Source organism: Sturnira hondurensis, unplaced genomic scaffold (genome assembly GCF_014824575.4).
Source record: "Sturnira hondurensis isolate 20B ecotype Veracruz unplaced genomic scaffold, ASM1482457v3 Scaffold0006413, whole genome shotgun sequence".
NCBI lineage: Eukaryota > Metazoa > Chordata > Mammalia > Chiroptera > Phyllostomidae > Sturnira > Sturnira hondurensis.
Genome location: NW_028079044.1, coordinates 19,449,302 through 19,476,628, shown reverse-complemented (window position 1 = coordinate 19,476,628; position 27,327 = coordinate 19,449,302). Strand labels below are relative to the sequence as shown.

Below are 27,327 nucleotides of genomic sequence, written 5' to 3'. Positions count from 1 at the left end.
TCATTCTCTGCCCATTTCATTCCTATTCCCACGCAGTGTTTACTAAAATCTCTCTTCCCTATCAGATGAAGCATGAGACCAGGGTTTCCTGGACTACCTGGGGAGTATTCCCACAACTGGGCAAACCACCAGAGCAGAGAACACAGGGTGCCACCCACTCAAGGGGGAAGGACCCCAACCTCCATCTCAGAGGTGACTGATGTTCTCAAGGAAAACAATACCACCAGACAACATTTGAGAAAAGGGGCTTTTCCTTTGGGGTTTGCAAGTTATCATCATCATCATCATCATCATCTTATAGAAAAAGGAAGATAAAGAACTACAGCAGCTTTGTTGTTTGTTTGCCAAGCAGGGGACAGCAGTTGAGGGACAAGTGAGAACCTGTGCAGCATTTTATAACCACAGTGTCTACCATCTAGTGTCCAGCTACAAGTGTTCTTCTATAGTCTAAGATCTTGCTGCTCAACATATGGCCCATAGCCCAGCAATGTTGGCATTGCCTAGGAGCTCATTAAAGAGGCAGAATGTCAGACCTGAACCCAGAGCTGCTGAATCAGAATCTGCATGACCCCGACCCCTAGGGTTGTGTGCACATCACAGTTTGAGAAGGCAGCTCTGGTACAGTGCTTCTCGATCTTGGCTGCACATAAGAATCACCCTGGACAAGCCCCTATGCCTGGGTCCACCTCCACAAATTATGATTCAATTGTTCTGGGACAAAGTGTGCAGCTGGGCCAATGGGATTTCTAAACACCATCCTGGTGATTCTAATATAGAGCCAAGTTTGAGAACCCCTGGTCTAGTATACATATACATAGATTAAAAGAGAACAATTAAGAAATTTCTTCCTGAATTATAAATAAAATTATAGAAAGTTTTGCAAACATCTAAGCAAAATTCATTGAGAAGAAACTCCACAGATAACCACTGATTTGATGTGCCTTTACCATACAGCATCAAGAAATGATGTACTTAAAAAGAGAAAAATTAAAACAAGGTTGAATCACAGTTTTCAATGAAGCTAAAAGATAACAATGCCTCCTCTCTCCCATCTTCTTCCCATCTTGTGACTAATAAATAAAAACACGCTCCTCCTATAAAGTTTTCAAACTATGACAAGGGGGAATATTTTTGTGCTTCAGTCTTATTAGAACACTTTTTTTTGCATTGCAAATTTCTGGTTTGATAACACTTTGCACTATGGTTACATAAGAACAGTGGAAGTTCTTGTGTTCATTTGAGGATACAGAGTCTCCTTTTACTCACATAGTCTCCTTTTATGCACATAGTCCTTTAATGTAGTTGGACATCAATCTTTCTAGCCTAGAAAGGAGGTTTTATTTCACTGCCAGGGAACAGAACTTCCAAAAAACACAAATGTCTTTCAGCATCATGTTGAGTAAATAATCAAGGGAATCAAGGGAGTATGAATGGGTCTCTCTCTGACTTCCTGCCTTACTTTGCTTTAAACTCATAGGTGAGCTATGAAACGATATCTGCCCTAATGTTCCTGCCACCTAAGCAGCACATCAGCCCCAAAGCCAAGTCTAGACTTATGGGGTTTCCCTCTCTTTGAACGTTTATCTGGTCCTGGAGCATGCCAACACAATGCATAGACATGGCTGGGTGGCAGTTAGCGCCTTTCCTTTCAATTCAAGCCATTCATAAAAGTAACTCCTGGCTCAGGTCTCCCCAGTCTTATTGAGTTTTACATATGACATGATGATATTCAGTGGGAACTGAGAGTGGGAAAAAAATGGTCAGTATTTAGTATTCCAAGCCCAGGGGCAGCACGGAGTTTACACACTCATCTACTTACTTTTAATTTAACTCTTTAAAAAAAAAAAATCTTAGATTATTTATTTATTTATCTTTAGAGGAGAAGGAGAGAGGGAGAGAAACATCAATGTATGGTTGCCTTTCATGGGTCCCCTGCTGGGAGTTGGCCTGCAGGGAACCAGCCTGCAACCCAGGCATGTGCCCTGACTGGGAATCGAACCGTGATCCTCTGGTTCGTAGGCTCATGCTCAATCCACTGAGCTACACCAGCCAGGGCCTTAATTTAACTCTTAAAGAAGGCACCATTAGCTCCCATGTTTCCACCAGCAAGTTCTCTGAAAGTGGGGCTGAGGACAAGGACCTGAGTTGGTGGATGATGCTTCTCTCAGGCTCTTTCAGCCCCCAGGTAGGCAGCATCAGCAATGGGGTTGGAATGGAGCCCCACAACCACGGGACAAACCCATGTTGAGTCAGGCAACAGTGAGGTGTCAGGAGGTTGGCTTCGGCAAGTGGCTTTCAGTTCTAAGTATGCAGGGGACCAACAACCCTCCAGACTTAAAGCAAACTTTCCAGTTTGGCATGATCCAGAAGTCACCCTACCACGTGTGTGCAAAGAGACCTGCTCTACTCAAGGTGGTACAACCAACGTCCACCTGTGCTTCTGGGTGTCTCCTTGGATTGTAATCTGGCTTATAAGAAACTTGGTTTTAAAAGATATTCATTCCCTTTATCATTCTGATTTTCAAAAGGAACATAAGTGTATACTGAAAAGTCTCCCTCTTGCCCTGTCCCCAGCCAGCCAGACCTCTTTCCTGGAGATGGAAGCACAACAGGGTCTCATGTACATGAGTGTTGACACAGCTTTCCTTCTCGAAAGGGCTCTGCCCTGGTGAGTGAAAGGCCCTCTTTGCTGTCCTCCAACCCCCTGAGAAAAGGCTCACATACAGCTTCCTTGCTGGGTCAAAGATGTGGCAAGCGTTGGTGGGTTTTCTACCCTCATCCCTTGGGAGCCCCCAGGCACCAGTCCACATGGCGCAGATTACGAGTTCACAAAGCCCAGGAAATCAGTTTCACAAAGGTGTATCTCTGGGTTTTGTAGGTAAGACCTTCAATTCTATATAAATTTTCACCAAATATTATCTGAGCTCTTTATCTGTGCAGGGAAATGTACCATAGAAGAGAAAACTTGCTGTAGAAGAGAAAAATCATGAGCAAGTCATGCTGTATCTTCCTAGGATTCTATACCTGGGTGAAGTTAATACCCATACTCTAATTTACGGTGATACAAGTAGAGAAAAACAAAGATATTAGGATGGAGGAGAGGAAAGGCAAGGCTGAAGACAAATCCTTGTGTCTCAACACAGTAAGGGACTGAGAAGGGGAAGAAGAGTGACAGAGCTTGTCTCGTACTGATGGGAGCCCTCCAGCACCTGTCATGGGCCTGGACAGGTACTCCCATGGCCACTTCCTTCTCCACAGCCAGCCAAGGTGGGTTGGGAGGGAGAATATTCTAGAGCAGGAATTAATGAGCTCTGTCTTGGATCGTGGTCAGTTGAGTATGGCCCTGGCATCTTCTCAGCTGGATTTTGTACCCCTTGAGGTCAGGCATGGACAAGATGAGTGGCCGAATGAGTCAGCCATCACTCCTATTTCTCACCACCACCATATAAGTATATATTATGTTCCGCATTTAATAGACAAGGAAATAGATCCATGAGGTTAAGTGACTTGTCTAAGGTCACTCTGCTGATTGGTGATGGTACCATGGCAGGAACCCAAGAGAGTCTAGTAAATCAAGGCTGGGATTTTTTCCCTTTGTCATTGTTTTCTTCACTTTGCTGTTCCTTAATATCCTTTTGATTATTGAACTAAATCTGGGTAAAATAGGGGCTTTCCATATTTCCACATTTAACTTCAAAACTCCAGTTCCATTTTACAAAATTTCCACATGTTGAGATAACAATTTATAACTACGACTGCCCGATGTGTGTCTCCATCATCGCTGGGCTCAAAATTTACTCAGAAAAACATAGGTATCTCTCATGTTGGTCCCTGATAACAACGGCTTCACTGTGGGTGTGAATGCTAAATTCTCCAGAGGTTTGTTCCTAAAGGTGATCATTTCTTTGTACATTTTAAAATGTAGTTCCGATACCTTATAGGCATGACACCAATTTGAAAACATGTATACATTTATCTTTTATCTACTCAAACTCAAACAGTAAAGTATATTTATCATGGTTCTTGTGCTTACATGTAGACAAAAGAATGCAGGTGATAAAACTCCAAAATGCCTACAGACCGTGTTATTAAACATGCACACACTATGATATTAAGTGATAACTGTCACTACCACTGTTTCAAACTGTTTTCTTCAGCAACTTTACTGTGCTCCTTCCCTGGGCCAGAAAGCAGACACCATGTGAGGTGAAAAGACTGAGGAAGGCTTGATCTCTCTTCTGGGCAGGTCCTGTGGGTCTAGTGGGCAAGTGAATGTGGACACCTCGGTTGTTCCACTGCAGAGCCTTGATGTGAGAGTATAACCTCGAACCTCCCATTCTGTATGTGTACAACTTTGAGTCAGTTTGGAGTGGGGTGGGGGATCTTCTAGAACATCCTTCTACAAAGATCTTGCTATGGAGACTCTGTGAGGCTTGCACACCCAATCTCAAGTGCACCTTGCCATCTATTTGTCATAGTTCTAATGGCTTCTAACCTGTGCATATTGTCACTTGTCTCTGTGGGACTCACTGCGATGCCCCAGGATCCTCCACATGAGAACATACACACGTAGGCACACGCCCCGACAAGGAAAATGCTAACAATAGTGTAGCCATCTTCCAAAACAAACTCAAATCTACTCATCAGCCTTAACCCATTGTTATCCATGTCATAACAATGATGTACCTAATGATGGTAAACAAATGCTTAAATGTTTAAGGAGGAATAGAACTTTAGGGCAAGAAGAGAACCTTAAGGATGAAGAAACTATGATCTAGAGAGGTGGCCTCTCAAGGCCTATGACCATAATCCAGAAGTTCATAGACCAGAAGTTCAGGTCTCTGAACTTCTCAATGGGACCAACTAATGTATAACCACAGCTCAAGTGTAAGTTTGATTTTTCCCCCTTTTTTTCAAATGCATTAGTTTTCTATTGCTGCTATAACAAACTGACGCAAACTACTGATTTCAAAAAACACAAGTCTTTTGTTCTGTTGTTCTGGAAGTCAGATGTCAGAAATCAGTCTTAGGGAGCTATAGTCAAGGGGTCATCAGGGCAGCTTCCTTTGACACACTCTAGAGGAAACCCGGTTTTCTCAACTTTTTCAGCTTCTAGACCTGATAGAATTCTTTGACTCACGGAAGTGTCACTCCAATCTCTGCCTCCCTTATCTCTTCTCTTCCTCTGGCTCTGACCTTCCTGCATTCCTCTTAAAAGGCCTTTGATTACATTGGATCTACCCAGACAATCCAGGAGAATCTCCCCATTTCAAGGTCCTTAATCAATTTACACAGTCCCTTTTTGCTGCGTAAGGTAACAAAGTCATAAGTTCTGGGGCTTAGGACATCTTTGGGAGACCATAACATTCAGCCCATCTCATCAACACAAGTCAGAAATTCAAGCAAGTGACTGTGTCCACTTACTGTCCAAACCTAAGCAGGTGTTCAAGAGCAAAACTGTAAATGAGAAATTTGGTCCCAAATTCAGTCACTTGCAAGATACAAAACTGAAAGACTTCCATCAAAAATGGAAAAAAAAAATCCCCAAACAGTAGATCATCAAGTGCATCATTGTTATTTCCATGCGTGACCTAAGTCCTAAGCATTCTGGGTAGTCTAATAATAAGTACTCAGGTCCTACCCACTCATTCCAAAGCAATTCTACACTTCCCCGGCACCTCTCACCAGATCAATGCTTGCAGTTTTTCTGATGGATACCTTGCTGCAATGGACATCATTGTAGCTAGGTCTTTACAGAAATCTGTCCAGGCTTACTTCCTTAGGATAGATTCTTAGAAGTGGTATTTCTGGGTCAGTGGGTAAGCAGGGCATTCTAAAGCCTTATAAGTGTTACCAAATGGCTCTCATAGAAGTTGTAACACACGCCAAAATACAAGTCTCCAACCTTATCTACTTTGCACTCCAACACCTATTTTTATCTTCACTAATTTGATCAGTGAAAATGATATCTTAAATTAATTTGCATTTCTTTGATGACTGGCAAGGCAGGATATCTTTTCCATGTTTATTGGTCACAGGTAGTTATTTTGCGACTTATCTATTCAAACAACTTGCTTACTCTCTTACTGGTGTGTTAGATTTTTTGTTATTGGTTTATATGAGCACTTTATTGATTAAAGATATGAATCTATTGTAGGACTAAAATAGTGGTGAATATTGCCTATGATTTGCTTGTAGTGTGGGGCCTCGGTGGAAGGAGGCAAAAGGGTGGGGGATGAGGACATCTGCCATCTGCAATATTATCAACAATAAAAATTTAAAAAAGAAAATTATTATTTTTAATGTACCTATTTTCCTTTATGGCTTTTGTCTTTAATGTTCTGATTAGCTGAATTTTTTGTAAGTTATTTAAGTATCCACCTATATTTTCTTAGAGCAATTTTATGCTTCCATTTAAAAAATACATCCCAATCAGCTAGACCTTTTTTTAGAATGTCATTAGGTTTTCATATCAAACTTTATCTCTATTTCTTTTTTTTTTTTAAAGATTTTATTTATTTATTTATCTTTAGAGGGGAAGGAGAGGGAGAGAAACATCAATGTATGGTTGCCTTTCATGCGTCCCCTGCTGGGAGTTGGCCTGCAGGGAACCGGCCTGCAACCCAGGCAATGTGCCCTGACTGGGAATCGAACCGCGATCATCTGGTTCGCAGGCCCATGCTCAATCCACTGAGCTACACCAGCCAGGGCCAAACTTTATCTCTATTTCAATGTTCAGCCTGGGACCTTGGGGTCATTGGTGACATCACCCCCTACTCCTCAGGGACGTAAAATGCCACTTTTTGTCATGTCAACCTGTTCCGTGTAATTGGTTTTCTACTGGAGCTTCCTGAGAGAATCTATTTTTCTGCTGCTGTCACAACATTATAATTAGTGCAGCTTCCCATCATTTATTAATATTTGACAGTACAAATGCTTCCTCCTTTTAAACCAACATTTTCTTGTGCCTTATTCTTAAAGGAAAACTTTAGAATCCTTTAGTCAGATTCTTCCTTACCCATTCTAATCCGAAAGACTAACTAGAATTGCTGTAAATGTCTTTCCTTTTTTAAAGAATAAATTATTTATTTATTTGAGACAGAGGGGAAGGGAGAGAGAGAGGAAGAGAAGTATCAATATGTGGTTGCCGATAGCTCATCCCTTATTGGGGACCTGGCCCACAACCCAGGCATGTGCCCTGACTGGGGATTGAACCAGCTACCTGTTGGTTCACAGGCCAGTACTCTATCCACTGAGCCATACCAGCCAGAGCTTAAGTTCTAAAGTACTAATGGGAAGAAATAACAATTTGATAACATTGTGGTTTCCTATTGAGGCACAGACCTCTTTACTAGCTCAAATAAATTACCTCAAAAGCAGAGTTTTATGGTATTTTCCAAATAGATCTCAAATGTTTAGAAATTTATTCATATATAGTTTATAGTCTGTTTGATAATTATTTGAAGGTGACCTAGTATATTTGCATTGGTTACTGATAATTTATAAGAAAAGTACTGATTGTTTATTTTCTTACTTGCACCCTACTAGATTAACAGGTGGTTTGTGTGTGTTTTCCAGGTTTATGATTATATATTTTGTGAAAACACTGATTTAATCTCCTTTCCTACTGGCGTTACTGAGTGTCCTTTGACAGTGTCCAGTCTCAGGCATCTGGCTGCCACATGGTCCCAGCAACTCTGCAAAGCTGCCCTAACCCACCCTGTGAAAGTCTGGGTGCCTCTGGGGGAAGGGTGTTGTCACCAGAACATCATTGATGTTGTCTGGAGCTTGGCCCTACCTTCCATGTGACGCCATCATTATTTTTATTGTTTTGTTTTCCAAAAACTAGACTTCAAGATGTGTATTATTACTTCTCAAATAAGAATCATCTATAATTCACATGCTGGAGCAGATATCTATAACTCCCTCCAAAATATGTTTCCACCAGGACCTCCTTGTTAGTTCTTTTATACAAAACTGTGGATACTGACTTATGTCAAGGCCCTGGACAAAAAGTTTTGAGTCATAGGAATAAACAAAATACTTCTACTAATAAACCTGCGAAGGTCAGAATAAAGCAAAAACCTACTGAACCATAACCTCAGAACTGACTCTGGAACAGACTTTTGCAGACAGGTAGACTAAGATCAAATCTTGGCTCTTTGTTACTGAATCTGACCTTGGGCAAGTCACTGAAACCCTCCAGGCCTCCACTTCCCTATGTATCAATAGTGAAAGTTATAAAGATGCAATGGTGATGTTAAAGCACTTGGATGGTGCTTAGTATTTATTCATCACTTTACTTACTCACCAAGATATCAGGTGCCTTCTATACGTCAAGCACTGTGCTGGGCCCTGGGGATACATGAATGGACTAGACAGACAAGATCACCACTCTAAGGTCTACTGGGGAAGGCAGGCACATGATAAGTAAATAACCCAGTGAAATCATTACAGACAGCAGTGAGCACTATGAATGAAATGAACAGCGGTGTGATGGAGAGTGGCTGTGGGAGGTGACCATTCAAGGAAGGCCACTCTGAGAAAGGGAAGTGGATCAGAGACCTGAAGGACACAAATGAATGGGTTACAGGGAAAACTGGGACAGAGAATTCCAGGCAGAAGGAACAGCGAGTGCAAAAGCCTAGAGTCAGAGAAGGGTCTGACACAACGGAGAAAAAGAAAATGGGCCAGAGAGTTGAAGCAGAGAAAGTAAGAAGGAGAGAAGTGTGAACTACAGCTGGAGAGGGGGGTGGGGCTGCACACAGCAGGGCCAGGCAGGGCAGGAGTGCACTGGGGTCTTACTCTGAGAGCGTGTTGCGACTGGTGCTGTTGTTCTTGTAAATGATGGTGACGTGGCAGATGCTGCATTAGTTAAGCTTAAACCAGAAGTTCAAATACATGTTCAACTATCTCATTTGCTAGAGCATACAGACTGCAGAGATATTACCTAAGGAAGCTCATTTTGAGATTGCTAAGCATTTCTGCTTAATTCGATAAACCTCCGATGTCTGGACTAGACCTAACACCATGCACACATCAATGAGAAACAACAACTGCACCTGCTATGCAGGAGTCACTGAAGGTACGGAAAAGCCGTGCCAATGGTCCCTGCTGACAAGGAGGGGAACTCCTTGGGCATCTTTTCCTTGGACACATGGAATTCCAGTCCCTGCTGACTTTTGATGAAGACCTGTGGTAGAGGGGAGGCTCAGGTTGATGGGTAGAGAGGTAGCAGGCTCCAAGTTTTGGGGCTATAATAGGATGCTTGACATAAAACCTCCCTGTCATAGACCACAGTTGTATTAGCTGATCATTTCAAAGGATCTGTATCATAGCTGTCTAGGGTGGGGGAATCTTTTGATCCTTTTGTAAAGTCAATAATTCATATCAAATGCACAAATCTGTATTTTCATAAGTGGTATTGCATTTACTTCTTATGAGATACTCTCGCATTGTTCTGCCTTGAAAATTGTTAGACACGAGAGGAAAAATAATTAAAAACAGCTTATTCCTGCATTAATTCCTGTCCATGAGAGAAAGTCAATGTGGTATTTTTGTAACTAAAGAAAACTGACTTCTGAGGTGATTTCCAGGTTATAGAATGGTGGTATTTGAAGACGTCACTTGAAGATTAGTTGGTTAGATCTCAGGATCTAATCTGAAGCAAAATATTTTATACAGTGGGTGAGCACAGCAGACCCACAAAAGCTAGCCTTATCGATTGCACAATTTACCTCCCAGAGTGCTGCTGAACCTGCCAGTCCTAACAATACTACTATGGGACAATCCCTTGGGTATGAATTTTCTGAAAATATGGATATCCTATGCTGCTGAACCCATCAGAAAGCAGGAAGGGGCCTTGCCCGGGGCCAGGATGCTCGCTGTCTGGTCTGGCATGGGACCAGGGTGTCCGTGGAGAATGGGCTATAGGAAGAGGTTGGAGAAAGGTTTATAGGGGCTTAGAGGTGCAAGGCACAGATCTCAGGTTGAACAGAGAGTGAAGGGAAAGGGGCCTGGGAAAGGCGATAGCAGAATAAAGGCTAAGGGTTTTGGATAAGGAAAAGAGAGGTAGGGAAGAAGTTTTCCCCTCTATTTTCCTCCCCTTTATGACCAAGGTAAGTGGACAGGTGGGAGCAGGGATCACCCATTTACTGTCTATGAAAGGAGACAGATGCAGAGGTGTGTGCAGGACACTTTCCTTCCCTCTCCTGGCTTTGTGGGGGAGGGAGATAGATGCCATGCATATTTAAGAGTGTACACAAATCCAGCTTATATAAAAGTGCATACCTGCCAGTGTATAATAGCCAATATTTGTTCGATATTGTACTCTCACATTTGTTTGATCTTCATGGCCATTGACAGATACGCAAACTGGGTCTCAGGTGATATTAGGGTCAGGATTCCACAGCCCTTGTGCTTTTCCCTACACCTGAGGTTTTCTACCCTGGCCCCTTCTAGAATCCCCTGGGGAGACTGGACAAATACTGATGCCTGGACCTCACCTGCAGAACCCGTGAATCAGGATCTCTGGAAGAAGGGCCAGAGCATCAGTTTTTAAAACTCCCCAGGTAATTTCAGTGTGCAGCCGAAGTTGAGAACTCCTGTCTTACCCAGTAGTCTGGGGACTTCAGTGTGACTTTTAACACCAAGGGAGTTAAAAATGTAGGCTCTGAGGCTCTGCTCAAAGATTGCACCTGACATCTGTATCAGTATGTGCATGCCTCTACAGAGCCTAGGCACACAGAAGGCCTGTTCTTCCCCATCCCCTTGAGGTTAGGTACGGCCACATGCGCTGCTTCAGGCAATGAACTGTGAGCACTAAAAGCTGACATACATCTGGGTGAGAGCAGTCGGCCGCTGGCACTGGCCCTGATATCCCACTTGCTGATGTGGAGGTTTAACCTGCACCATCAGTTTCCCTGGAGAGTCATCCCTGGGCCCACAGTGGACTTTAAATAAGTAAGAATTAAACTTTTTGCTCTTAAGGCAATGATATTTGGGGTCCTCTCTCCACAGTCTCATCCCATACTTTGCTGCTTTCTCGTGTTGCCCGCATCTATAACATGTTCTACTTAGGGAATGCTGACTTGTTCTAAGGTCCAGGTCACACACCTTCTACTTCAGAAAGCTCCTATTGCTCTTCCTTTATTCACAGATGCAAGATCCTGGATTCTGAACTCCTTGGGGCCCTCCAAACACACATTTTTAAGCCTCCTGTCATTGCTGATGCTGGTGCAGGTTGGGAAGCTGATGCTTCCCAAGCTGGGAAGGCCTTCCATGGTGATGGAACAGAGATCAAAATGCACTCTCCAAGGTGCCTGCTTCAGTCTCCTCTGGCAGGGGACAGCTGGGCCTGGCCCTTGCTGGCACTGACAGATTTATAACTCCAGTGTGCAGTCATCTAACTCAAGGTTTGAATGATTTGATTCTGTTCTAAAGGTTGCAATTCTATTCCTCACCCCTATTACTTAAAGGGCTGTGAGGGCAGGGGCTGTCCATTGCCCATCTCTGATGCCCAGTACAGCCCTCTGCAGTAAGCCCTCAGTTTCAATCAGAAAAAAATGAAAAAAATCAGAAAAGTAAGTCAACTCAAATTGGGCCAAAAATCCCTTCAGTATAATATCTTCTTTTTCAAGTGTCCCATAGAACATTTTTTCCTTTTTTTTCTCTTTTAGGAAAAAAAAAGAATTTTCTTCCATGTCCTCGTCTGATGGTTCATCCTAAAGCCACTTAACATAAATAACTCTAGTTTCTCAATTAGGAATATTTTTTGTTTAACTATCTAATTATTTCCCCATGTTTATATTCTAACCCGTGCTCCCACTTAGATTCTCATCTCACTGGAATCAAAAGGGGAATTTGGAACGAACTCTTCTCATACAAAGAGCTACAAACAGTTCCCATATGTGATGACCAACCTTCCCTTGAACTCTTCACATGAAGGAAGAGCCACCTATCTGTACTTTAAACAACAGTGTCAAAGGGCTTCTGTGTAGCAAGTGGTCACTTTCTCACTCAAGTGACTGCCGTTTTCACTCTGTGCTCCTGAGATGTGCTGGGCCCTGGGCACAGGCAGCCAAGACCCCCTCTTCCTTTGCTGCCCCTGGTGCCTCACCAGGTCTTCGGCCTTTCCACACAGTGGTTTTCTCTCTTTGCTCTCTGTTCCTCCTAAGGCTCACTGCTCAGGGGAGAGCACGTTATTGCACATGTCCCATAATTGTCACCGAAGGGGCTGACTATATTTCCACATGTCCCATAACTGTCACTGGAAGGGCTTGGGGTACAGTCATTCTAAAAGAAAAGCTTTATTTTCTGGCACCTACCAGAGTAGCACATTTAACAAAACTACTTCCCGGCAGGCAGAACGAGGCTTCCTCTGACCCATTCTTTAAGATCCAAAGACACGTGCCCTGGAGCACTGAGTCATGTGGCTTACTCTGTCACAGACATATGTATCTTTAAACTCCAATCATATTCTTGCCACCAGTTGGCTCAGGCCATCCTGGTATTTCAGATACCACTTCTTCCATGTGTGTTACTGCTTTCTCTCTCTTTTTGTAAATCTAAAGGAAAATATTTATCTAACAAACAGAACTTACTATGTACCTGACACCATTCAAGCACTTTACATAAGTCATCTCTTTTAGTCCTCACAATGACCCTATGAAGCAGGCCCTGTTGTTATTGCGACTTTACAGATGAGGTAACTGAGGTATGCAGTGGTTAGGAAATTTGCTCAAGGTCGAAGTCTCCAAGGGGCACAGCTAAGACTTGAACCCAGGCCATGTGGCTCTAGAATTTAGTGTAACCACTGTGTTATCTGATTCTAATGATTTTTATTTTTAGGCACCTTTCTATAAAGCCAAACTTAAATAGATAAAAAAGGCACAATTCCCTCACCTGCTAATGAGAATCTAAAATCAAGTAAAGTAGAAGCTCTGAGAATAATGTGACAATTTCTAACCTAGAAACCACGCCCACTGGATATACATCCCAGCAGCTGGCGAACAAGGAACACTGTGCCTACAAAAGCGCAAGGGTGGGAAGACCGAGTAATTACCTATACGGACCTGTGACTCAGAGCCCTGTCGGTTTAATCCTCTGTATTTCATGGGCCAAATAACACTGCCATCTTACAGAAATCTACAGGAAGATTTTCTTTAAGGAAGCACATATCGGTGACTAGATTTCAGGGAAGCATTTACAATAATAATAGTACGTACACTTCAGAACAAAGGCCATGCACAGCCTTCCTCAGCTGGCTACCACTTTCTTCCAGCCTCACCGCTGAGCTCCTATGTGCCCAGCCCCTCCCCCAAAGTCAACCTGATCAACTTCATCTCACCCTCCAAAACTCTGCTCAAGGTCACTTCATTTGAGGAGCCTTTCCTGATGCCTCCCACAGAACAAACTGGGATTCCCTCTCCTCGTCCCATGATACATCAGGCATGCCTTATGTCCCCAACTGACAGCAGGCATGCCACACGAGTGTGGTTATTTGTTAGTGAGACAGTTCTGCTGAGCAGTGAGATTCCCAAGGGCAGGAATAATGTCTCAGTCATTCTCCTGGTACATAGCACACCACAGGAACAGAGTCAGTCTTTGTTGGGTGGAGAAATAAATGTATAAAGGAAGATTTCACAATTTCATGTTAAGAATATAATATTAAATAAAAGGTTACATATACACACATGTACACACAAGAATGCTCACATGTGCACATGCATGCACATGCACACACACACACCATAGTTTGCTTCAAGAGGTATGTTTAATTTTTAGTGGCATGGAGGACTAAACACCCAAGAAAGTGTACTTCCCAATCTGTCTTGCAGAAGGGGAAAGAAGAGACTCGTAGAGTTACTTAACGCAAGGTGTCTGAAAATCTCCTCCTGAGTTACACCTGTGGTCTGAATGAGACAGACGTGTGTCTCCGTGCGTGTTTTTAAAAGCATAGGGTGAAGGGCTTAGATCTCTGCAGGTACCTGGGTTCAAACCCCAGTTCTGCCAAAGGTTACTTAACTTCTCTGTGCTTCAGTTTTGTCAACCGAAGGGGGTTAATTTGTAAAATGGGGCTGATAACAATACCTTCTTCTTAGGTTTGTAGGTATTAAATGAGAATATATAGGACAGTACCCAGCATAAAGTGAGTTTTATAAACATTAGCATATATATCACTCTGTGGGTTCTACTGTGATCAATTAAATACAAATTTATTTTGAAGTGTACTGAGTTCTTATAGCAGCTTTTGTATATCAGTTTAATTTGATGATTTTATTTAATTTAATGCTAGAGGTACAATGGCTATCTGCAAAACCCCAAACCCTGTTGATGTTTCCATTTGGTCTTTATTCTGAAAAAGGCTGGAAAGTGCTGGCCCAGGGTTAAATCCTCGGGAAATCATTGCCCCCAGTGACAACTACAATCTGGGTATCATTCAGTGAGATGTGCCTCTAACCGGCTTTCTAGCGCTTTCCACTGTGCGGGGCTGTATTTATTGAATAGGATATCAAGTGGAAAGCCTGCTGGATCCAAAATTTTATAGAGGTTCCACGGCCTACTTCGTGATTCATGATTGACTATGTTTTCATTTGTTGTGCCTCAGAGCACCGTAAGATTCACTTGTGGCAGATTTCATAGGAGACCTAACACCTTCTGCTTTCAAGATTCCTAATTCTAGACCTACTGTGTAAGGCTGAGAGAGATGTTTCACTATATCCCAAGCCCCCCAAAGTCAGGATGAAACAAAGCCTTGAAAGAAAAAGATTCCTAAAAAAAAAAAGAAAGAAAGAAAAAGATTCCTGACAAGGCTGTGAAGTGACAGCTGAAAGGAGGCACGTTCTTCTGATCCCCGGGCTGCAGGCCCGGGTGTGTGAGGGGGACAGAAGCCCTCCAGGCTGGTTCCTCTTGGCCAGTCCCTTGTTTAGCATCAGCCTGGTTTGGTATTTAGGAAACATTTCAGCCAAGGCAAACTGGTAATAAAATGGCCAGTGGTGTGAAGTTATCCTCCTTTACACACTCTGATGCAGGAGGTGGGCGGTAACTTTTAAGACAGGAAAGCTAAGAGAGATTCAGAATGAATCTGTAAATCAAATGTTGCGGAGCCTGCTAAGGAGAACACCTGAGCCTGGCAGGATTCTAAAAGCTAAAGGTCCCTTCATTAGTAAATAACCAGACGTTCAGGCTGGGCCTCAGACTTGGCTCAGGCTCTCAGATAACAAAGCTGATGCCTTACCCCTAAGCCACCAACTCACCACAGCAAGGCTAACAGGAAAGAGGATGCTTTAAGGTGATGGCCCATGCTCCAAGGTTTGTGATTCTCTTTACCAAGCTTCTGGGTGAATGCTAGGAAGTCAGTCCTGGAACTCAACCATTTCACAGGCTCCCAGCACCATCCAGCTGAGGAGGAGCCAGAGTCCCAGGGATGGGACAGGCTGCTGCTTTCAGGAGAAGGCACCTTAGCCTACAAGGACATACATCTTTCCACTCCTTCCCATCGGGCCTTAGCGAAATGTGGTTGAGGTCTAAAAGTGCAGACTTCTAGGCTATGCTGTTGTCTGTTTTCCCAGGAAACAGAACCTACATGCATTAGTGGTATATGTAGCCATCTCGCCTCACATGCACTAGCACTAGTATTGACATTCTCAAAAATATGCCAATTTGATCTATTAGAATATAATATTATGTCTATCTTTCCTAGGGGAATAGAAGGTCCTTGAGAACAGGCCCTTTGTCTGTTGAAACCAGGGCCTGGTATGTAGTAAGTGCTCAATGAATGTGTGATTGAATCAATGATTCAAAAAACCCGTCTGGATTAAGGATGCTGGTCTTTGCCTCCTCCAGGTCTAGTAAGGGACTCTGCCCTGCCCAAGGCCTGTGCTACACTTTGGCACTTGCTACTCTGCAGCCTTCTCCTCCCAGCCCTGCCACAGTTGCTGGGTGACCACTCAACCAAGGAAGACCAACCAATCTGATTCTCTCTTGAGACTCTGAGCCAAGAGGCACAAAAAGGACATGAGTTGGTATGGTCTCTGTGGTAGGTACGGAGTAAATGGCTACAAGCTGCTGCAGCCGAGATCTGAGCAGTCACCTTGGCTCCTGTGCTCCCCATGGCCAGGCTGCTCAGCATCGCCATGGATTCTCTAAGAGCTGACTCCTTAAAAGGCTGATGTGTGCGTGGGTTCTGCTCTCACAACAAAAGGTTCCTGGTGGAGATATCCTCTTTGCCAACCTCACAGATGGACAATCGCAGCCCCGAAGAGCGATGGTCAGATGGAAAACCAGCCCAGCACCATGGGCCAAACTGAATATGATGCAATGTAACAAAGAGAATTATAGGTATATAGTTTGTCACTTAGATTAAAAATTGGAAGTCTGAGTATAGCAGAAACAGGTGTTTTCTTTAGAGAAATCCATCTTGGTAGATTGACTTTGTCTATGCTTATGATTTACTTTGCTATGCAAAAATTGCCAATGTTACCTGTTGGACCCTAAGTCCTGTGATGGCAGGCCTCCTGTTCAATGCTCATGGGTATCTCCAGGGCCTAGCGAATGCCTGCCATGAGGTAATACTTAATGAATGTGTGCTAAATAAATGTCACAACTTAAAAGTGGGAGAACAGTAAGGCTTCCAGAGGCCTGGATTTAAAAAAAAATCCATGAATTGTGTCACTTGCCTGTTCTTTCAAAGTTGGTGGACGCTCTCTTCACCGAGGCTGACTTAAACTAAGCCCCTGCTTCACCCACTCTGTCCTCTCCTCTGCTTTGCTAAAACATCTAGATCCTCAGCATGCAAATGCTTGGTTAGTTGGCTACTCTTGTTCACCAGTCCATTTCTGGTTTTTACCAGTTAAGTCATATATTTACCAAAAAGACATTTGTGTTTGTTCCCAAGCCTGTTTATGCTAGTTGCACTCATTGTATTTACGTAATTTAATTACGTATTACGTAAACTAATGACATGTCAATGCATAAGGAAAGAGCTGTTGTTTCTACTATAAGCTGAGTGTTTGGGAAGACTTGCTTGATAAAGGTGGGTACATTAAAAAAACTTCTGTCAAATTAGGAATGAATAAGGACTGTAAGAGGCTAGGGGTGTGTGTGAGTGAAATGCACAGGTCTAGAACAATTTATGCCATTTACTCTGCAATTGTTTAAGAAATCAAATCTGGAAGTTATAAAGGGTGCAACATGGTTACTGCTCCTACACATAAAATGACGTAGAATGTCAATATATGAATCCATCAGTAATGACAGCAAGAGCATTGTGAAACGATACCTATCCTTCCATCATGTACCGCACTCTGAAATTCTCTTTTCCTTTTTCTGATTTTATTTATTTTTCCCTTTAAAAATTTTTTTCTTTTTCTTTCTCTCTCTCTTTTTTGGGGGAACATTTTACAACTAATGCCATCTTGAGTTAGTGAATAATAGTAGATATAATGATAGTATCATTATACTTTCAGCATATACTTTTTATGTTGACCAGTTCATTCACTTACTTTTGAAATTCTCTAAGCATTTCAACCCCATTAAAAAATGTTGGTCATGACCCACTAAGGTGATTTTGTGAGTCACAGTTTGAAAAGACACTGCCTTGATGCTGCTCCTCATTGTATCGATGGGAGAGCTGAGGTTCAGGGAGATTTAAGGTCACATAGCTAGTGAGTCAGAACCATGGTCCCTGATTCTGTATCCTCTGGCCTCCGTCCTGCCCTAGGCAACCTTCCTTCTGACCTGGCACAGTTTCCTTTGCAAAGGCTGCACATTCCTCTAAGCACAGAAACAAGTCCCGGCACACACAGATATATGTGCTTGTATCCCCAAACTGTGACACACCAAGTCTCTTGTGCTAAAGACACATTTGGAACAGTGAACCGTGTACCTGGGCAGAACACGTGAGCCTTCTAATTTTAGAACGACTGCAGCTCCACATGGGAAAACTCCAGACAATGGAATGGGGAAGCAGTTCTCATTCTGAGAAGCTTTTGTTTGGTATGATGAGCAATAAACAGATCCCTGGCTCGCCGGCTGACCCATGTTCTACCTGTTTTCCAAACAAGTAGCACCTCCTAAGACTTTCCTATGATCATCTTTGCCCTCCCTCTGTGCACTTCTGGACCAAACTCACCCTCTCAGCAAAGTGAAGCCCAAAGTCCCCACCAAATCTGACCACTACCTCTTCAAGCAAGCTGCTAATGGTGACCTTCCCTGTGAATAACACCACTGTGAATTTTCCATGTTCTTTTATCACCACCTCTGACACTAAATTAACCAAGCCTTCAAACACTCCTTGACTCCACGTCCGTGTCATTAGACACGGGCTAGAGGAAGGAGCAGTGGTTCAGAGGTGTAAAGAGCCACGCTGAGCACTGTGATCGTGCAAGGCAGAGAACAGAGAGGAGCCTGGAGCCTGGAGCCTGGCTCGCAGGTGCCTGAGCAAAGCCCTCACCACACCCCTCAGTCATTAGAGTGAGTCTCATGAAAACAAGAGAACCAGATGGGCAGCCTTGGAACTGTGCAATATTTAGGAGGGTTAAGCAAGGAGCCACCCAACAACTTAACTGGGTGCATTCTGTCCCTTTTAAGGGGCGTTAAAAGGTGCTTTTTGAAGAGAGGTCATAAGTCCTTCCTCAGGAGGGTGTGTTCTGAGCTGTAGGTGCCATCGCCCTCACCCTGCCTCTAGCTAATGTTTCTCTGCATGCTTTACAAATTGACAACCAAACAGATGCACCTTTTTTGTCCTAACCCCCAGCTTAGGTCATTCTGAGGCTCTCGTGGGTTCCCATGCTATCTTTTCACCTGTACGGTGGGCCCCTTCAGGACACAGATAGAGAAGATGCTTCTTTGTATAGTCTCGTCAACTAGAATGTTAGAACCTGTTTGCAAAATAGCATCTGGTTCCAAAAGAATTAAATGCATGATAGTCATACTACCGCCTCCCTACCTTGGGTCCATGACAGGCATTGCCTATTTCTTTCCACTGTACTGCCTAGCAGCCCTAAGGTAGTCTAATAATCCTTCTCAACAAAGTTTTCCAAGTAGCCTCCAACAATTCACAGAATGGTCATATGAAAGATCTTACAGGCCATTCCTGGTTCAAGTCCAGCAGATGTGGGAACTTAAGATCCAAACAGGAACCAGATGAATAACTTGCCCAGATGAATAACTGGACTTGGTAAAGCCAAGACCAGTTGGGCCCAACACCCAGGTTTCCTGACCTCCAGCCTAAGGTGTGCCTCCTTCCAAGTCCCACCCGAAGTAGATGTCGAAGAAACATTTATTGACAACCATAATGTTGGTTTCCTATGCCTCTGGCATCATCTACCCTCCACATTTCAGGGTCTAAGAGAGAGGAGACTGGAAGAAACCATCGAAACCTCAAAAACACAGGCCAAGGTTAACTGTCAGGTAATAAGACCAGGGAACTTTTTCTTTCTTTCAAAAGCACAAGAAAGCCGCTTGGGATCAGTCCCTGTTCTTTACACTCAGGCACCACCGTTGATTGGCACATGGAGTTTGCAGCTTTCGCTCCACGCTGCTCCATCAACATGCCGGAGCTTAATCCTGAGCATGCCTGCAGCCTGCTCCTGCACGGTCACTCAGGAACGCGCCAGGCCCTTCCTGCATCCACTACTGTTCTCGCTCCTATCAGCTCCTACAGTGAAGAGACCTTCGTATTTATGCCATAGGTAAAGCCCTTGGAGCTTTTGTCCTGAAATGACACATCCCACACCTTTACACCTAAATGGCTTGTTCTGTAAGTGAGCCCACCGATATCGGAGCGTAAGGGATTAGTTGGGGCTCAGGTGTGAGAGTCAATCACACGGAATATAAATGAGCACATTTTACAAGAATAGTGTTCAACATAAAAGTCACATAAGTAGAAAGCAAAATATGAAGACATTAAAGGAAATGCAAATTAAAGGAAGTGGCACAAAACCATGTGAGGCATCATCTACCCTCTACATTTGAGGATCCAGCAAAAAGAATCATGGTTGCTTTGTGGTGTAATGGACTACGGTTTTGTTCTTCAAAGTCTCTATCTGTTAGATAAAAGCAATATCCACAAATGGGCTTTGCTTTAAAATAACCCAGCCAAGGGAAAAATCAAAAAGATGGGAGAATAGCGAGAGAAAAATGGCAGAGGGATGCCAGTTGTGGAAGCCAGGTGATGGGTATGTAGGGGTTGATTTCACTACTATTCAATATTTCTCTGCTTCTGTGTATGAAGATTTCCTTAGTAAATGTTTTCAAATAGTTTTGCTCATTGAATTAGCCAAGAGTAACACACACACACTCTCTCTCTCTCTCTCTCTCTCTCTCTCTCTCCAGTGCTGGGGCAGTGAGCGTGGTTGGTACAGGTGGCGCCTGGTTAACTGGCACCCACCACAGGATTTTAACCCAGCTGGACAGAGTTGGGGTGGTGGTAGTGAGGGCCTATGGAGTGTTCAAGGACAGGAAGGCTACCCCTAAAGGAAGAGACAGTTAAGCAAACAAGCCCAATTCAGTGTCAAAGTGGCTGTGACAAAGTCATCACACCATGAATTCATCTCCTAGCCCAGCCTTCTCTGGGCCCAGTGAAGCAGGGTCAAGGGTGAGTAAAAATGGAAAGAGCCAGCCCATTAACCTTTCCAGGCATAATTCTCACAGCTCAGAAGCCCATTAAACACAGGTCAAGCAGCTTCCCCACCTCCCTTCTCCACAGACCAGCAACTCCAGGGCCTTGAAGTCCTTCGGACACTAGAAGTTGTGGCACTGCCTCTGCTCTCACCCTCCACATTGTGCCACAGGGTGGCACTCAGCCTGTCAGAACAGCGGGGACAACTAGTCTCCTGAGCATATATCCTAGTGAGGACAGTGAACCTCAGGAGCTTGTTCACATCAGAGTCATTCTCACAGAAGCAAGTCCAGAAAGGGAAGGTAAAACGGAGGTTGTCACCACCTCAGCAGGGACAGTCATTTCTAGATAGCAGGTCTTCCCATGTCTGCCCAGGGAAGACTGGGAAACCACAAAGGACCTTGGCAGGAGCCACACCTGAGGGAGTAGGCTCAGGTTCGACACCCCAAGGCCTTTCTCATCTGTGTGAATGGATGACGACGGGAGGAGTGTAAAGGAGCCAGGACACCCCCTCTCCACGGATGGTAGCATCAGCATTTATCGTCATTGCAGCCTGTCACCCGTAAGTGACACCTTCACCTTCACCTTCCAGGTCCTACAGTGAGGACCAGGAAGGGCTGAGGATGCACCTGGCCGGGGGTAAATGGATCCTAGGAAGGGGGTTGGGACGAATCTGAGAACAGCATAGGGGGGTTGTTACTAAGCTATCCCCTGCCCCACATATTCACATGTGAACCCTTTGTGATGTGGGAGGTAATTAAAAAGTGAAAAAACTGCTTTATGGAAGCTCCAATAGGTCCTGGAGCCCAGAAGCTCTGGCACACCCTTCCATCCTGGGGCCCCAACACAGAGGAAGAAAGGCATTGTCTTCTGTGTCATCATGGACCACCAAGTGGCCTGGGCACCTCGAGGGTTCAAGTGCACCAAGGATAATAGCTCCAAGGGGAGCTGTGGGGCTGCAGAAGCAGTGGTGCCGGTGGGAGTGGAGGCATCACCTCCAGTGTGTTTGGAGGGAAAGGTCTGGCAAAGGAGAAAAGCACCAGGACAGTGTGTGGGTTGGTTAGATAATTTGTGAATACATAAGTGACACCCCCTTACACACACATACACCCCGACACTGCCCTGAAATAACTAGGGAGAAAGACAGATCAGGGGCCACTGCAGGAAATGGGAGCATGCCCCATGTCAGTGAGGGAACAGTGAGACTGGTGGGCTCATGCGTGCATTTCTGGTGTAAAATCAGCTCATATGCACTTGGACAGCTATATCTGGCCATTTGCACCAAGGGTCATAAATATATTCATTCTTGCTCCTGGAGACATAACCTAAGGAAAGTATCCAAAGTAAGGAAAAAGCTTCTAGGCACAAAGACATAGCATCATAACTCAAACTGAAGGCAACATAAATACCCAGTGGGGAATGTTGAATTCAATCACACATGTCCATTCTAAGGGAGCATCATGACATTCTGGAAGGATAAAACCTAAGACTTTCTAGCAACATGGAAAAACACACGACTCTAAACGTTGAGTTTAAAAAGCAGGAATCAAAATAGCTTTCTCACCATGACTAATTGAGTAGAAATATTAGCGCACATGGACAGAGGCTGAAAACAATGTGCAGATGTGAACAGGGATACTTCTGTAGGGCTCTGGCCATGAACGGTTTGCCTCCTACGTTTCCCAAACGTTTCAAATGTCAAAAGACAAACCAGAAAGTATCTACAGAAAGATCACTGGGCAGAGGCAGACAAAAGGGTTCAGGAATCTGAGCTCTTGTTTGGATGGATTATTAGATGAGCTAGTTTCGAGTTCTTGGGTTGTTGTGCCAACTCTGTTTTCTAGCACCCTTGCCCACACCGACAGTCTGAATAGGGAGCTGGGAGGGGGCCGGCCCTGAGTGAGCAGGGAGGACACGGATGTGGGGGGAATAGCTCCCTCAGGCCTGCAGTTTAGACCTCCCAGGAGCACGATCTTGGCCCCTGGGATGCAGGGCAGAGGTGGCTCAGGGAACAGCTGGGCACAAGCCCAGCAGGTGGGAGCCCCAGAAGGAAGTTTAGAGCCCCGGGCCCCACAAACCAGTCCAGGTCTGCTCCCTGCGCACCCCCATGTGCCATCCCACAGCGAGGGGATGAGGAGATGGGACTCACCACTCAAGGCAGACGTGGTGTTCTCCAGGGCTTGACACACAGCCAACAAAACACCTGTGGGGGGAAAAGAAAGGTAAGAGTCAGTTCGGCAGCACCTGACCTTCAGGATTTGAGGGCAGGGCTGGGGAAAGGCAAAGACTGGGCAGTTTTACAAGGTGGCCAATAGGCAGGCTTGGCTACATCATTTGGGGGGCTCAGTGCAAAATGAAAATGCAGGGCCCCTTGTTCATAGAGCAGGAAACCAGTGCCTTTAATGGTACTAAAGATAAAGCTTTTTCCTTTCTTCTAGGTCTCTCTCTCCACCTGCCATGATGTTCCTTGTTTTTGTTTTTAAATACAGTACAAATATTTTTTATTGTGGTCAATGACATATAAAACGAACCGTGTTGACCATTGTCAGTGTTGAGTTCAGCGGCACTAAGCACATTCACATCACTGTGCACGTCATGGGTTGTGCTTGTGTTTATGCTGCTTCTGTCTTTGCAGCATGAGCATAACTGCAAGGTGAGCAGAGCCCCTCACGGGCACAGGAGACACCAGCGACAAAGAATGCAGGTGCACCTGGAACCGCTGACTGCCGTTTCTCTCCTCTGGCCAGGAGCTGGGTGGATATGCTGTGACCCAGCTGGAGGCAGGGAAGTCTAGTCAGGTATTTCTTCTTCCCAGGGCCCAGGAGCCCCACCAAAGGCCGACTGTGGAGCCCCAAGGATGTCACAACCGCTGCACCAGGACGTACTAGGTACCTGATCAGGGCAGGGGAGAGGCTCGTGCTTATCTATAGTAATACACTAAGCATGCTGCAGCGCTGTCACCCTGGCACAGGGACAGCTGCCACCAAGCTCTGTCCTGAGAGGCCGTGGGGTGCCAGCACCTAACCTCTGCCTTTCTGTGTGTCCAGGTCCTGCACAGGGGAGGCAGCAGGTGGTGGTAATAGGTGGGATCACATGCTCCTGTGCACACTGCACTGTCCCATTGCACATCACTTATGAGATACAAATTTAAAGACAAAACTATTGAGAATGTCAAGATTGCCACCACAGCATTAATGCCATGCTTAGGGCCCATCAGAGTGTGAGACTCTGTGGCTACACAAATCACACACCCGTGAAGCTGCCCCTGCCAATGGATGACCTGTGTGCCCTGACGTTACAGCAGTGGAGGTTTCTGGAAACACTGAAACAAATTTCCAATGAAAAGGGAACATCTTGTGAGTTATGCAATCAGCATGAACTAAGTTACAATGACTTCCTAAAACTGAAACGCAAAGGATGCCATGGTGGCCATGCAGAGTCTGGGCCACCGAAGGGTTAGTCCAGAAGGCAGATGAATCAAGTCATACGAACAACAAAGCACGTTCTTTGCTGTGACCCCCTCCACTGCACAGGACTGGGGCAAACCCCACCAGCCAGGCAGGTTGAGAGGGCCCCTTTGCCCTCCACTCGGGGTGTAGAAAATGAGCCCTTGACTTTCACTGGGGAAACACATTTAGAACAGATGAAGCGATCATGCTCCAACTTTTCTTTAGGCTCTGAAATGACAAACATCACAAAAACTTTTGACCACATTTGCAGGAGGCCTGGCATGGATTTCCCAAAGGCTCCTACACACCCCTGGACAGGATATTTGGGGTGGAACAGGGGGTTGGGGGCAAGAAGAGAAAATCAGTAAAAGCACCATGACTTCCCTGTGCAATTCTTCTTGCTGCTCAGTAGACACTGATTTTGGAAGCTCGGCTCTTAGGGCTCCCCTGGACATATGTAAAAGGCTGAGTTTGTGATCTGCACACTGAGCATTAAAGTGAGGCTTTCCTGCCAAAGGAAGAAGTCTTAGTGGTTCCGCATGGCCAGATGGGGACCCGTCACACTGACTTTGCTGGCACTGCCACAAACCACTCAGGGCCAAAGTCAGCCAGTGACATGTAGTAACATAACAACACGGGGATGCTTTGCATACCTCTCTGCAAGAAGAGCCACTGGCCGGTCCTGAATGAATAAAAGATCCTGCCACTTCCCTCCCTGTCTGCCTATCCCCTAAGTGGGGGAAAGTACAGTTTCTGAGCTCCATGAAGACCTCCGCTGGAACTAAACCCAGGCGAGAAAGCACATCTTGTGCAACGGCTGCCAGGCCGGAGCAGAGACGGCCACTGCCTGTCCAGGGTGGGCGGATGGCCACTCCCTCTGCTCCTCCTGTGTGAGCTATCATAAAGGTGTTTCGTAAAGGCAGCTAATCAGAATCTGCAAAACCACCGTGTTCCAGAGACGAAAGACACCGGGTTTTTATTCATAATCTGAGAAACATGAGAAGAGTTCCTTTCCATACCCTGTCACGCCCGTGGAGACAACTTCTTAAAGCCCTGGGCCTCTGCCTACTCCCTGCATTCAGGCATGACCGCAGCTGGGGCTCTGTGACACGCGGTGAGGCCTCTGCCTTCCCTCCACTCTGTGGTGTGCTCCCTAAGAGGGCCCCAGGCCAAAAAACTAGGGCTCGCTTCTTTGACTTCTCAGGTGGCTGAGTACCATTTAGTGGGCTAGTACCAGTTCCTGGCCCACTGCTTTTATGTGTGTTGTCTTATGGGGTCCTCAGAATAACCCATGGTGTAGGCATCCCCACCCCAGCCTGCAGCCTTCTGGTCTAGCCTGTGGAAACACATGATTTTACAGATGAGGAAACTGAGGCTTAGTGAGGTTAAGAAATGTGTCCAAGCTCCTGCAGCCAATTCAAACTCAAGTCTGTCCAACTCCTACTACCACACTACACAACAGTCCTTCTGACCACAGCCTGTCACAAATGAGTCCAAACAACAAATGCAGGGGTTCTAGCAGCGAAGCTTGATCCCTCTCTTCCAGAGGCCAGACCCATTGCCTTGTGGGAATTTCCACTGCCTCTGGTTCGCCCCACTATGAGCAAGGTCTCCTGAGAGGCAAGGGTGTGAGCGCTCAGACCCCTGGCTGCTGCTCTACATAAGCCCAGGTATCTGGACTGCTGGCCCCCCTGGCTGTGCTTGGAAAGCCGGCTCTGTGAAGGCCTTCCAGAAACACGGGGCCTTGGCAGTCTCTGAGGCTCATCAGAAACATAGGAAATCCTTCCCTGGAGCACCTGTGTGGGGACAGCACAGCCCTGGGACAGCTGCCACACCCAGTGACTCCAGGGAGACAACACACAGTTCAGATGGAGGCTTGTGGCCTGAAGCCACAGGCTCCTCTTGCCCGAGTTTCAAAGCTGGACCTTGCCTGCCACTGGCCACCCAGACAGCCTCCTTCTGGGGCAGGAATCCCTTTCAAGTGGCTCCTGCTAACATCCCTTTTTTTGTTTAGAAAGTTCCAAAGAGGGGAATCCCTGGATTACAGACTTGGGTGGGGGGAAGGTGGGGGTAGGTGAGGGGAAAGCCCCATACCAGGGAGGGGAAACAGTATGAAAGGCTGATCGCCCCATCCCAAGTGGAGCGGGAACCCAGCCTGCCCTCAAGGGAGGACAAAGGTGGCAGTGCTCATAATTCAGGTGTTAGAGAGGCAATAAGAATTTTCTGCAAAGAGAATGTCAAAGAGGGGCTGGGTTATTAATCTCCTGAGTACACATCACAGAGCCATGGTGAAACCCATTCGCAGGTGTGTTAGTGGGAAATGATGTGGAGAGGTGCTGGGCCCCCTGTCCCCTGGACCACAGAGCAGGGAGCCCACTCCCAGCCCGCACCTCTCCATGCAGCCACTCACTCAAGCAAGGGATTGGGATCTGGGCTGTGCCTTCAGCATGGGACGCCCTCTGTCCGCTCTCACTCATTGGCCTGGTGGCCATCTCCTCTGTGGACACTCAGCCCCGGTGCCCAGTCACTCCAGAAGAGTGGACCATGCCTGGCTCTGGCCTCTGTCACAGCCAGTGTTTGCTTCCTGGCTCTTACCTATGCCACTGTGTTATCAGCTGACCCCCGAGAAAGTCAAGGGCTCCACATCTCATCTGTCTGGGGGCCCTAAGGCAGGCCTTCTAACTATGGGGTGAGGGTGAGGTTTGGTGTCACACAGATGTGGGGAGAACGGAGAGAGGTTGCAGCAGGTCCTTTTGGATGAAGGATGGCCTGGATGTCGGGGGTGGTGAGGAAAGGCATACGGGCAAAGGACTAATGCAGGAGTCAGGCAAGAGAGAGGGGTGTGGGTGTTTGGAGGGCAGCTGGGATTCCCCCTTCCTTTCTACCATGCTTTGGGGTCACGGGGGACAGAGCCAGGAGCTCAGGAAGTGGTGGGTGGTCCCTAGAAGATGATAACCCTGCAGCTCAGCAGGAGGCCCACAGAGGACACCCATGGAGTAGCCACAAGGGCACCAACATGTGTAAATGGGTCACACGGAACCCAGGACCTGCTGGCACAGGTTCTAAGGCCTCTTCCCTATGATTACATTCGAACATTAAATTTCACTTGCAAACATGGCAGGATTTTAACTGTATAGCAGAAACTGCAACATTATATGACTATCAGTATTTTATTTTTGGGGTTTAATCTTTATCATATTTTTTTCCATTACCATTTAGACTTCTTATACCCTCTTCCCCCCCAAAATCAGTATT

At 45.5% G+C, this 27,327-nt stretch overlaps 1 protein-coding gene across 1 annotated transcript in view; it reads right to left on the bottom strand.

Moving 5' to 3' along the window:
- TGFA (transforming growth factor alpha) overlaps positions 1-27,327 on the bottom strand; it is a 104,445-nt gene that overhangs the window by 43,332 nt on the left and 33,786 nt on the right. Inside the window, exon 2 of the mRNA XM_037048140.1 lies at positions 22,773-22,826. Coding sequence (XP_036904035.1) covers positions 22,773-22,826 — 54 coding nt within the window. The remainder of the gene's footprint in view (positions 1-22,772; positions 22,827-27,327) is intronic.